This window comes from Amphibalanus amphitrite, unplaced genomic scaffold (genome assembly GCF_019059575.1).
Source record: "Amphibalanus amphitrite isolate SeventyFive unplaced genomic scaffold, NRLGWU_Aamphi_draft 000920F_arrow, whole genome shotgun sequence".
Classification (NCBI taxonomy): Eukaryota; Metazoa; Arthropoda; class Thecostraca; order Balanomorpha; family Balanidae; genus Amphibalanus; species Amphibalanus amphitrite.
This window is the reverse complement of record NW_024882414.1, coordinates 122,706-136,143: the sequence shown is the minus strand read 5'-3', so window position 1 is coordinate 136,143 and position 13,438 is coordinate 122,706. Positions and strand designations below refer to the sequence as shown.

At 51.8% G+C, this 13,438-nt stretch overlaps 2 protein-coding genes across 3 annotated transcripts in view; one reads left to right on the top strand and one right to left on the bottom strand.

Annotated features, from left to right (window-relative positions):
• Positions 1-7,691: 7,691 nt before the first annotated feature.
• Positions 7,692-13,438, top strand: part of LOC122368063 (solute carrier family 35 member B1-like) — a 29,115-nt gene continuing 23,368 nt past the window's right edge. Inside the window, exon 1 of one of the 2 annotated variants that reach the window (XM_043341689.1) lies at positions 7,692-7,711. The gene's annotated coding sequence lies outside the window, so the exon portion shown is untranslated. Of the gene's footprint in view, positions 7,712-7,769; positions 7,785-13,438 lie in introns of those variants that run through there. The other variant, XM_043341683.1, reaches the window with a different exon arrangement.
• LOC122368069 lies at positions 8,464-11,472 on the bottom strand. The gene is made up of 3 exons (XM_043341694.1): positions 10,205-11,472; positions 9,633-9,958; positions 8,464-8,489 (listed from the first exon to the last, which is right to left on the bottom strand). The coding sequence occupies exons 1-3, from the start codon at positions 11,470-11,472 to the stop codon at positions 8,464-8,466; spliced, it is 1,620 nt and encodes a 539-aa protein (XP_043197629.1).

Below are 13,438 nucleotides of genomic sequence, written 5' to 3'. Positions count from 1 at the left end.
TAGCCGAATTGAAACATGTCGTAATCTGAGACCGTTCACATACAGCCACATTTTGCAGCTAACCAGTTTTAAGAACTACGTAAGCCAGTGTTAGATGGGTGTGGTGGTCAATGGTACCGCACATCAACTATCGACCCAAACACTTGGCAAACTTGTCAAATAACCCCAACCCTACGGCATAAAATAAAAAGGGCTCTAAGTAGCGGGAGCTAAAGTTAACTTATTTTTATTTTTGCCGAATAACTGCAGGAGCAACAGCCTGAACCCAGCAGAAAGTCTGTAACAAAGTTCACAGCACAGAATGATAACACCTATGTGTTTTCCCAATTATCATACGTGAGACACATCGAATCGTCGAAGACGCAGCGGGGCCGGAGGCTAGCGACGCCTGTCGGCAGAGGCGCAAACCTTCGTGCACCGCGGTGCAGCCTACCCTCCAGGCAGCGAACAAGTAGTGACATCTAGTGAGAAGCAGCACAACAAAACGATCGAACAGCTGAGTTACAGCCCCCAGGCTTTATCTAGCCCCGCGTTCGATGTCTCTCGGACGACGAAGATTCTACGCCGTCCGGCCAATCACGTTCCATAATTTCAGCCAAGCCCCCGCTGACCTTGAACGGGATTGGCCGGACGACGTAGAATCTTCGTCATCCGAGAGACATCGAACGCGGGGTAGATTCAGTTGCGGTTATTTACCCCGCGTTCGATGTCTCTCGGACGACGAAGATTATATTTCGTCCGGCCAATCCCGTTCCAAAACCGCAGCCGAGCCCCCGCTGACCTCGAACGGGATTGGCCGGATGGCGGAGAATCTTCGTCGGCCGAGAGACATCGTACGCAGCGTTAATCTCATATGCTTATATTTTTACATTTCACAAGGAATAAGCAAGAGTTGTCGGAACCAACAGTTCTGGCCGCAGTCGGAGTCGACACCGCCTGGCCGTTTTCGCTATTCGCATTTGCTTCCGCATTGTAACGGCGGCCGGTTTCGCGTGCTGGGTCGGGCACGGCCGACGTGAGTCTGACCCGCGAAGAAAAGACATTGAGACGGTTGTATTTTCTTGTAGACAGTGGAGCAGAGCGAAGACATAAGTTGAACTTGTAGGCGCAGACAGTCAATGAGCCATGCCGGTCAGAAGAGTCGAGTTTCACAAGATAGTGAGCAGTTGGAGAGCCAGCCGGAGACTGACTCTGGACTGGTGGGAATCAGAGGCGGATCCAGCTCAGAGTTTTTTTTTTTTGGGGGGGGGGGCAAACCATAACAATTTATCGACCATGCCTCGTCCATAGGCGTAATGTTAAAATTATGCCGTTTGGGAGGGACAAATGCCCATTCCCCCCCCCCCCCCTTGGATCCGCCACTGGTGGGAATGACCCTGGATAGTCTCGGGCATCCCACGTCCTACGATCCTAGTGGTTAGCGATGAGCGGAAATGAAACGTTACAGTGTGCTAGTGGCTAGAAAAATGGGTCCGGGGGCGGAGTTTACACCGATGTACTGTTACCTACATGCGGTCTCGGGTACGACGTTCGACACGGATAGCCACGGAGGTGCACACGTTGCGCAGCAAGGCGCGCCGTTCCGGCTAGCCACTAGCCAGCCCTGCGGCCCCCGCCGGTGCCGTTCTCTGTATGCCAGCCCAGACTACCTCCGTGATGACGTCCATTCAGGCAGCCGAGCTCCCAATGGCCGAGCCTGTGCCGCTGAGACGCAGACGACACGCGCCAATGAGCTGCTGCCCGGCCGGCAGAGCCGCCACCCCGTGACATGTCCCGCCAGGGCCCCGCTGAATCCTTTTGAGCGACTTTGACACAGCATTCCACCAACTCAATCTGTACCACACGCACTGATTGCAGCCTGTGCCGAGCACGTGATAGCAATTAGCAGTTGCTGTTCTCAAACAAAAACACGATAACCTGCTAAGATGAATAGCAAAAAAATTGTCGGGAACCATAGCGGATAGGGTCTGTTCCAGTCGCACTTCCTAAAACACCTCTAAACTCCTTTAACCCGCGCCGGGCCGGGGGGTGTTTGAACACGCCCCCTGCGGTTTTTCGCAGATATCTAGAAAACGGTGGCGCGGAGCGCCGCCGTTTTTAGCACACCTGTTCGTACATCTTTTCCGCACATGTTGTGAAAATTTCAGACCCAGGTCGCCTTAGGTCAGGTCACCAGGTCATGCCAAGTGACCTCACCTCAGAAAAAATAAGGATGCTCGTCATAGCTACACCGATTGATCGATTGCCTTTAAAGGGACTATCCCACCTTCTAAAATGTTGTTAAAACCAGTTAAATTGTGCCCGACTTTATAGATTGGATGACCAGGAGCACGGTTCTGGCATTTATTTTTCATTAAACATCTTAGGCTTCCCATATTCCAAACACAAACTTTCAAATATGTGACGTCACAGCCCAAAATTACCTCCTTCCCCAGTCCAGATTACTGTCATAAAGCTGATTCTTTTTACTCTGTAGGCACCACAACAAAGTTCAGACCAAGTTTTAAGCGATTTTTCAACGAACAAACCCATTTAACCCGCGCCCCGCTGGGGGTCCTGGATTTCCACGCCCTGCTGGGGGGGGGGGTGTTTGAACACCCCCCCCCCTTGTAACTCGGCTCCTGGGCCACGTAGCGATACGCGGAAGGCGGCGTTCGAAAGAGCGTCAAAAATAATGACGAAATCACTTCGGTCAATTTTTTGGTCAGGTCAAAGGTCAGGTCACCAGAGGTCATTGAAGGCAAAATTTCGCCGATTTCCAGGTCGAATGTCGAAAATTTCCAAGAAGCCAACGTATAACTCGGGAACCAATAGAGCTACAGCGCCGCGGAAAAGCGCATTCGATAGCCCTATTAACGCCCTTTCTGAGTAATTCTCTCAGATTTGACCTAACGTCAACGGTTTTGCCTGCAGGGGGCAAAAACTGAAAAAATAGCCGATTTTTTCGAAAACAGTTTTTCTGCAATAACTTTTGACCCAAGCCTTGTACGAGCTTACTTTAACCGGCATCGTGTTCCACTCGTCAAGACGCATTGAATGAACTATAATTTGACCTTGAAAGGTCAACTTGAAAATTTGACCTCAGGTCAAGGTCATGACCTGACCGGAAAGGGTCATATTGCATATCAGTCGATCCGTATCGTCGAGCTGAACACATCTAAGGCGTTTTCATCGCTCTAGCATGCGTCTATCAAAAGTTATTTGCGAAAAACTGTTAGATGCAATTAGTGACCTAAGATGACCTCAGGGCATAAACAAGGGTCACGGACACCATTTTCATGTTCAGTGTGTCTAAACTACTTGTAATTCGGTGTTTGGGAGTGTTTATAATGTCTTTCATCCAAAAGAGGCGCATTTCAATTTTCTCCCATTGACTTATAATGGGGAGGTCGCAAAATTGACCTGACCTTAGGTCATCGATATCAAAATTCTGAGATATACATTTTGTACATGCTATTGCTCTTAGCAATCGCTGAAAGTTTCAAAGCGATCGGTCACTTGGTGTAGCTTTGACAGACATTGAAAGTTTTTATGAGGTGAGGTCACTTCAAGTGACCTGGTGACCTGACCTTGAATGACCTTGGTCTGAAATTTTCACAACATGTGTAGAATTGATGTATGATAAGGTGTACCAAAAACGGCGGCGCTCCGCGCCGCCGTTTTTGAGATATTCGCGAAAAACCACAAGGGGGGGGGTGTTCAAACACCCCCCCAGCAGGGCGCGGGTTAAATCAGAATGACTAAACGAGGTGACGTCACACTAACGGTCGCTCCATGTTGAAGATAGGGCCTTGTACAAGGCCCATTTTCAAATGAAGGGAACGAATTTCTTCAACACCAAGAGGCCGCGGGGGGTTGCAACCTAGATAGATAGTGGTTTCTGAACCTCGCCGCAAACTTGGCTATCTCAACTCAAACCCCATGTTAAAGGTGGGATAGTCCCTTTAAACTTTCAGCGATTGATAAGAGCAACCTTATCTATAAAAGTTTAATCTCGGAATTTTGATATCGGTGGCACTCTCAAACATCGAGATGTAGGTAAAATTGACACACTTAACCGGAAAATGGCAACTGTGACCCCTCGTTATGTCCCCGAGGTCATCTCAGGTCACGAACAGAATCTAACAGTTTTTCGCTAATAACTTCTGATAGAGGCGTGCTAGAGCGCTGAAAACGCCTTAGATGTATTCGGCTCGACGTTGCGGATCGACTGATATGCAACATGACCTTTTCCGGTCAGGTCATGACCTTGACCTGAGGTTAAATTCTTAAGTTGACCTTTCAAGGTCAAATTATATTGTATTGTATTGTATTGACCATCACCGGCACTCCACAAACACTAGTGGCTTTTCCGCGCCGTAAGTCAAGATATAAAACAGTGTGGTATGGTAGGTAATGGAAATAAACAGAGACATTCACTCGCAACATTCAAAACATACATACATTCTAAACCCTACCCCCGCCCCCCGCGGTGTATGAGTATGAGTGAGTATGAGTTTATTGTAGAGACCATCCACGCAGTGGCTATTCTGATCTCACGTCAGATGATACATTACTAAAACACAGGATTAAAACACATACTTAAAACACCAGGCCATTACATTTTAAAAGTAAAGTAAATTAAGCAGTAGGCAAACACTATAAACACGTTAAACACCAGATAAAAGAAGATGAGGCCTATGAGCGAGTGAGTAAAATGAGTGGAGCACTAAGTGTTGTCACATTTTCTGACCGCCGCCTTGAAGGCGCGGAGGGTGGGCATGCCACGGACAGACTGTGGAAGTCCATTCCAGGTTACCGCCCCGCGATATGAGAAGGCTCTCTGGCTCGATGACAGTCTGCAGCGCTGCACATGCAGGTCGCCGCCATCGGAGCCGCGCGTCTCCCGGGTCGACACCACGCTCCGGGGCACCAGGAGCTCTCGCACATTGGAGGGTGCGCCGTCCGTCCGCAGCAGCCTCCACACCTTGGTGACGTCCCGGCGCGCCACCAGGGCCGCGATCCTCGGCCAATCAAGGGAATTTAGAGATGATGTGATGTGCTCGTGTTTTTTAACCCCTGTTACAACTCTGGCCGAAAAATTGATTAGCTTCTGAATTTTTTGCATCTGTCCCTTGGCCGCCCCACCCCACACACAAAGACAATAAATGACAATACAATAAAAATATAAATGACAATAAAGACAATAAAGTGTCCCTATTGCACATTGACTTAATACTACGTTGGAAACGCGCTGGGTCCAGTTCGATGACATTCGTTGGAAGTTTGTTTAAAAGAGATGTTGCGCGATATAAGAAGGACCGCTGACCGGCCGCTGTACGAGTAAAAGGAGGCCTAAAATGCCGGTCCTGTCGAGTGCTACGGTCGCATCGCTGTTGGCGCGAGTCACCGAAAGTCACAAAAAGAGATGCAATGTCTTCCGGCTCATCGTAAGTAATCGCCTTATGGGCCACAGCCATCGTAGACATCTCGTACATCAGTCGAGGACCGTGCAGTCCTAGGTCCTCTCGCGCGTGAGACACGTGGTCATACTTCCTGAGACCGGTGATCACCCTGGTCGCAAAGTTGATCACGCTAAGCAATCGTGCGTCGTTTCTCGCTGTACCACCACCATACACCGAAATACAGTACCTCACGCGCGAGAGGACGAGACCATCGACAACGGTTCGCAGGACACCCTGAATCCTTATAGTTCATTCGACGCGTCTCGACGAGAGTAACACGATGCTGGCAAAAGTAATGTCATGACTTATTTGAGTCAAAAGTTATTGCCGAAAAAAACACTTTTCGTAAAAACGGCTATTTTTGAAGTTTTTGCTCTCTGGAGGCTAAACCGTTGACCTGAGAATATTACTCAGAAAGTCCTGTAAAAGGGCTATCGAATGCGTTTTTCCGTGGCGCTGTAGCAGGCGGTTCCCGAGATAGCCGTTGGCAGTTTCCGAAATGTTGAAATAGTCAACATTTTACCTTTGGTGACCTCTGGTGACCTGACCTTTGACCTAACCCAAAAAAAATGACCGAAGTGTTTTCGTCCTTATTTTGGACGTTCTTTCGATTGCCGCTTACCGCGTGTCGCTACGTGGCCCAGGGGCCGAGTTAGAAGGGGGTTTTCAGACACCCCCCGGCCCGGCTCGGAATCTCAGAGCACCGGCCCGGCGCGGGTTAAAGTGACCATCCCACCAATTAACATGAGTTTTGAGTTGAGATAGCCAAATTGGTAGTCATGGCCTGCCAATACCGGTTTGGGCACTCACAACATCGAAAAATGCTTTAATTCGGAGATATGGAATTTCAAATTTGTAGTTTATGGATTCTAAGGGGCTCATGCTGATGCATTGGAATGCCCCCTTGGAATTTGTGACGTCAGCGGACAGCGGAGATCTGATGATTTTTAAATCTTAGACTAAAACCATCGTTAGCACGTGGTGAATGAATGAATGAATGTATTTTCCTCGACCCCACTCGGGGTATGGGAACTTGGCTGGAACATATTTACATAATGTACAACATACGAATGAACACAAATGGTATACCATTAGGACGCGTGTATTATGTATATCACACCACGGGGTGTTACGGACACAAAACACTGCCGATGTGTAAATCACACCCACAGTGTATATAAATGATCACACCAGTGATCACACCAAGGTGTCAGTGTGGTATACGCAGGAGTAGTGCAGATGTGTGCGTGACACCCTGGCAAGTGTGACGTAGGCACATTAGCACAAAATACTTTAGATCACACCTTGGTGAGTTTTACTGGCGGAAAGGGAAATGTGTAAGCAACACCAAGGTGTGAAAATAGCCAGCACGAAAGTGTGATTTACCTAACAGCGCAAGCCATGAATTAAAGGAAAAGGGCCACCTTTAACATGGGGATTGAAACTGAGATAGCCATCTTGTAGCCCGTGTTCGAAAACCTGGCTGTCTACCTCCTTACGGCCGATTTCGGCCTCCATTCGTAGTTATCGGCAATTTTAAAAGAAAATACGCCAGGAATGCGTCCTTATCCCAGGAATGCGTTCTTATCCGACAATACAGCCACCCGCGGCGAGGCTTTGGTTTTTTACCAATCAGCTCCAACCAGCTCAGCTTTAACCAATCAGCTTATCTGACACAATCCGACGAGTCTGTCTTCTGAACGCTGATTGGCTTGAGTGTGACGTCATCGCTATGCCATCATACAGTAGGTGCCGTAGAGAGTATCAACATAGTACCAATATGTTAAATAGTTTTAAATACTTTTTCGCGAATTGTGCACTTCTGGCACCAGTTTTAAAAAGAAAATGAAAAATAATAATGTCAAAATGAAAAACAACGATATCTTCATATTTCACGAAGGTGGCCCTTTTCCTTTAACACACCCGAGCGTTGTAATGAGTGTTTCATTGGAGTCCGCACTTCAAGGCTGCAAAATTATTGCTTCCAAATGAAGTCGCTAGAAACAAGAGAAATCTTAGAAGTAAACAAAAGTAAAAGTCTAATATCTTAAAAACCGGTTAATATTTTTCGGAAAAATTTGGTAGATATTCGTTTTCGCTCTTTCTAACCCAAACGAAATCATTTTCATGCTTATTCATTAACTTTTTTTGAAGGTGGGAGGGTCCCTTTTTAAGAGTCTGCTTTTTAGCTGCTTTTTAGACACTTCTTGATACACGTGTATTCAAGGCAGTATATCGCAGGGTATATAGAATAACAGGGTATATAGGTATATCGTGGTTTACATTCATCTATGTGGTTACATTGGTTTACAATAGCCGCCTTGACACATAGCCTTGCGTGTATTTTTTTTTTGTATTGAGCACAGTAACCTGGTTTACATAGTATTTTTGATGAGGCTCTAGCTTGTTAATTTGGCGATAATTTCGATGCAGTGGTCTTCAAATATTTAGAGGGGATCATTCTGTAAATTGTTAAGCACCATTGGCATCTTTTGCAACATCACGGACGGAGATATAAGCAGTATTAGCTTGCAACAAACCCTATGTAAACACGTCTAGTATTTTGAACAATGAACAGCCCTCTTCTATTTTCAGCCTCGGAATTGGGACGCCAGTGAAAACAGGGCGCCTGAGGGCATATTAGTCACGTGACATTTGGAGCTTCTCCCCCTCCGTGGGCCTTCTACATGCTAAATGTCACGTGTGAATTTCTCGAACCTTGATCAAATCGCCCCAGGCGCCCTGTTTTTCATGTCGTCTCGGAATTGGCCGCATTGGAAGTACACGTCAACGGAATTGGAGAGGCGGAGGGGCAGGCTTTGGGCGGTTGTCACGTGTGGCTCTGAGTTGCCGTCACTCTGCAGTTTGCTGCAATTCTGCTCCTGACCATTGCTTAGGAGTCAGGACTTATTGCAGTGTAGGATTTATGGCATTTATGCATTATTTCTTTAACTAACCATTTCAATTTCCTCATAGTTAGATAGGCATGCGCGCCATTTCGATATTCTGTATTCGGAATTCAGTGAATGTTGGACATATCTAGTCCTGCGGACGAGACAGAAACAATGTTACAGAGGGAAGGCACTGCATACATGTCTATCTCCCCCCAGTCTTTGCCGGCCGGGAACAAAGACTTACATAGATTGGCATAGATTGAAGGGTGCCGTAACGAAACGACGCCGAAAGGCCAAACGACGGGTCGCATTCACGGGAGCGCGAACAAACAAATAGCCCAGGGGGCAACAAAACACAGCTTCTAGGCAACCAGAACGAGTGGACCGGCTGGAAAACGAGCCGGGACAACGATCAAACACTAAACGCGGAACATATCCGAACATCGCAAACAACTGCCGAGTTTGACAATGATAGGGAGTCAGTGGCACAGTCAGCGCGTGAAATTGGGGTCGCGATAGCGGATCGGCATTTGGCGCGGGCGATCACTGCGACGGGGACGGTCGGGTTCAGTATCTCTCAGCGGCTGCGAGCCTGGCGCGGCAGGGGGCGGCATGGCCGGCGGCGACGGCGTGGCATGACCGGGCGACAACGCATGCGGGGACACGCGATGTGGTGGTGAAGTCGACATGGACGGTGACGGCGTCACACACTGTGGGGACACAAGGGGCGGCGACGCATCTCGCTCGCGCGGGGATAACACCACAGGCGGCGATGGCGCGGGTGGACGCGGTGTCGGGGGCCTGCCACGGGGCGCCCGCGGCGGCGTCGCCGGCATCTGGCCGACCACTGGAGTCGGAGAGCCGGGGGGTTGCGCCGCAGGTGGAGAAGTGGGTGGCGTCAGTCCAGAGTTCGCGTGCGACTGTGACACGCGTGTTGGATGTCGGCGGAAGTCGTCGAGCAGTTCGTCCATTCGGGTGTGCTGACGACGAGCCGGAACAACCGGAGTGTATTTGCGCAGGAACTGCCTGTTGCGCAATGTCATTCGGCCGCTGCCGTCGACCCGGACCATGTACTGGTTATGTTGTCGCACCTCCACGACGCGGCCAGTTTTGTCCCACTTCCTGGGATATCTTCCGATTTGGTTTTGGAGGCGGACGGCATCACCGACGGTCAGTGGAGGTAGTCGCCTCGTATGTGCGGACCAGCGTTCGTGGTCCCGCATGTGGCGGTTCCGGAGTGCCTCCTCACGAGCACTCAGGGTTTCGCGCCACGTGGGATGAGGACGGTACTGACCGGGGGGTATCGGGATGAAGTCTCGCACCGGACGACCGAACACGCATTGGGCCGGCGACAGCCCTGTCGTGGGGTCGGGAGTGTTGCGGTAGTTCAGCATGGCGCGCTGGAAGCGTCGCACGTTCAGTTCCCCGTTGTCACCTGTGTTGCCTTCGATCATGCGTTTGACGGTTTTGACGCCAACCTCAGCGCGACAGTTCGCGTGTGGGAATGCCACAGAGGAGCGGCGGTGACGAACACCGTAGTCGGCCAGAAACGCCTGTGTCTCGTGGGCAGTGAACTCCGGCCCGCCATCGCTCGTCAGCTCCTCAGCGATGCCAAATGTGCTGAAGACGCGGTAGAGACAGTCTCGGAGGCCTGCGCTGCCATCTTGTGCTCTCTCAACGATTGGCCAGTTAGAATAACGATCAACGATGACGAGGTACGTACGGCCGCAGTGTGTAAAGTAGTCCGCGCATAGTTGCTGGAACGGGTACTCTGGGTAACTGATGTCCTCAGGTGGGGCCCATGGCTGCGATGGGGCGTTCCGGTTGCACGTGTGGCATCGTTCACGGGCGCGCCGAATAGCTGACGTGATGCCGGGCCAGTACACGCTTACGGCCGCGCGCGCGAGCATCATGCCGATCCCTTGGTGCGCACCGTGGAGACTCTGGAGCACCTCCTCGCGGAGGCTGGGTGGGATGACGATTCGCTGATCATACAGGATGATGCCGTCGCTGGTGTATAGGCCATCACGGAGCGAATGATACTCTCGGAGCTCCTCAGGCATCTCGTGGCGGTGGGCTGGTAGCCCTCCCTCGATCAGTTCGAGAAGTCGCATCATCGACGGATCGCCTGCCGTTGCGTCCCTCACGCGGTCCCAGGTGACAGACCGGATCGTGGTGATGGCGGCTGCCGCTACCTCGCCAGCATCGTCGACGGTGACGTCGTCGGAGAGGCTTATGCCGATGGGAGCGCCGGTTGGGTACCGGGACGCGATGTCGGGAACGCGGTTCTTGACTCCGGGGAGATAGCTGATGTCGAATCTGAACCGGAGGGTCTTTTCCTTGAGATTACGGAGACGGGCGTTGGGCAGGTCGACCAGTGATCGGTCCCCGAAAATCTTCACGAGGGGTTTGTGGTCAACAACGACCGTGAGGTCGCTGCAGCCGAGCACGAAGAAGCGCGTTTTCTCGAGGGCGTCGGCCACTGCCAGCGCCTCGCCCTCGACCGGGGCGTACCGAGATTCAGCGCCGGATGTAAAGCGGCTTCCCACCAGCGTGGTCTTCCAGCCCTCAGCGCAGCAGAGTGGTGACCGACCGGCGCATGTGCAGTATTTCTGGAGTAACCAGAAACCGATACCAGTACGGGACCAGTCGGTGGCCAGGACGGTTGGGCGATCTGTCTCGAAGATCTGGACACCCTTCGTGACCTCCTCGACGATGGTCCGTTTCGACATGTCGAACAGTGCCTGGAGTTCATCCGTCCACGTGAACTTGCCGGGCTTCAGGAGTTCCCGGAACGGCAGCATGGCATCCGCCATGGCGAATGCGTAGGCGACGTGATTGACGACCCCGAACCACGCGCGGACGTCTGTCAGGTTCCTGGGAGTGGGGAACTCGGTGATGCTCTGAAGGAAGGCATGAGACGGGCGGACTGTGTCAGGCGTGATTTCAAACCCAGCGAATTCCGCTGTCTTCTGGGCGAAGACAAACTTCTCGCTGTTCAGCGTGATGCCGGAACGGCCACACATGTCCAGCCATTCCACAGTGCGCCAGAACACCTCCTCGATGCTGTCTCCCCAGAGAAGGGTGTCGTCGATGCATTTCGTGTAGCAGTCGTGTGACAGGTTTGCCGCCATCACGATCTCGTCATAGCGGCGCGTGTACCCGTCACCGCTGGAGATGTAGCCCTGGGGTGCCGCGCAGTAACGGTATCGGCCCCAAGGGGTCAGGAAAGTGGTGAGGTGTCGATCTTCCTCGTGTAGGGGCACCGAATGGTAGCCATTCCAGGCGTCCAGTATCGTCTTGTAGGTCGACCTCGGCACAGACCGGGCTTGGTGGAAGGGACTTGGGGTATGATGCGTCTCTCTTGCGGCGCAGCGGTTCAGGGGCTGAAGGTCGACGCAACGACGACGACGCAACTATCTATGTTGGACATATCTTAATTTGCAATCAAGCATAACGTCGAAACCCGAGCCTCGAACCATGGCAACAGCCTGCCCATTCAGCGGCTGTGAATACGTCGTCGCTGCAGATACCGCACCTATCGTGGTCGTACAACTTCTTCAAATGCACCAGTCCGAGGCCCATACCCGGCCTACAGTGAGCATTACTGCCGAAAAGGTCACCAGACCGCGCGTGACAGCTGCCGGATCCAGCGAGGACTGGGAGTATTTCACCAGCCGATGGACGGAGTACAAGAAAGCCACCGGACTCACCGATACAGACTGCGTCATCCAGCTGCTTGAATGCTGCGACGAAGGCCTCCGCAGGGACCTCACCAGATTCTCGGGGGGCTCCCTCTCATCCAAGGACGAACAGACTGTCTTGGCCGCAATGCGAAGTCTCGCCGTCCGCGAGGAAAACCTCGCAGTGGCTCGCGTCCAGCTCCACAACATGACGCAGGAGCACGAAGAGCCGGTCAGGGCGTTCGCCGCTCGTCTTCGCGGGCAGGCGGCTGTCTGTAAGTTTCACGTCACCTGCGAATGCGGACGGGTCGTCAGCTACCAGGATGAAGTCACACGCGATACGCTCGCCAGGGGGCTAGCGGACAGGGATATTCAACTGGACCTCCTCGCCCAAGGCCAGACACCGATCCCCCTGGAAGAGACCATTCGTTTCGTCGAAGCAAAAGAGGCTGGTAAGCGATCCGCTCAGACGCTGGGTCAGTCTCAAGGTGTGGCCGCTGGAGAGGCGAGGGGAGCGGGTGTCTGGTGGCCGGGCCGGGCGGTGGGAAGCTGGGACAGTGAAGTCGGAGCGTGTGCTGGTCGGTGACGCTGGTGGATAGCGCGAGACATTGAGGGACGCTGGTGGATAACGGGAGACGTGTCCGCGTGATTCAGACTTGGTCGCTGTGCACGGTCTCCGACACACCGGGCCTTCAGACTACAGTACTATCAAATATCGGACTACAGTACTACCGGTCGTCAAACTACAGTACTACAAGTCCTCAGACTACAGAACTACTGGTCATCAAACTGCAGTAATACCGGTCCTCGGACTACAGAACTGCCGGACCGCAGACTACAGCACCACCAGCCCTTGGCTGACGGACATGGGAATGGGATATCAGCGAGCTCCTTGAACGCAAAGATATCTAAACGTTCAGCTAAATGGGGACGATTATCCGGCCCTCTACAGAGAGCAACTCCCATCAGTTAGCAGTTAGCACCAGCCTGATCACTGGAGGAGCTCCTGTCCTGCTGGCACCGCCGGCAGTCGCCGTGCTGCCAGCGCTGATCGTTACGCGGAGGTGGCGCGCCTTCTGGTACAGTCCGGCGCGCGGATTAGAGTTCTGCACGGCTGCAATTTTCCACAGCCTAGCCACCCCGCAGCCGTGGCTCCACAGCCACAGCCGCCCACAGCCGTGGCAAACTGACTAGATATGTCCAACATAGATAGGCATGCGCGCCATTTCGATATTCTGTATTCGGAATTCAGTGAATGTTGGACATATCTAGTCCTGCGGACGAGACAGAAACAATGTTACAGAGGGAAGGCACTGCATACATGTCTAATAGTTATATTTACCACACCTTGACCTTGCACCAAAAATTCATCTAATTTGATGGCCTTGCTCGGTCAGGACCTATATACGGCCTTGGG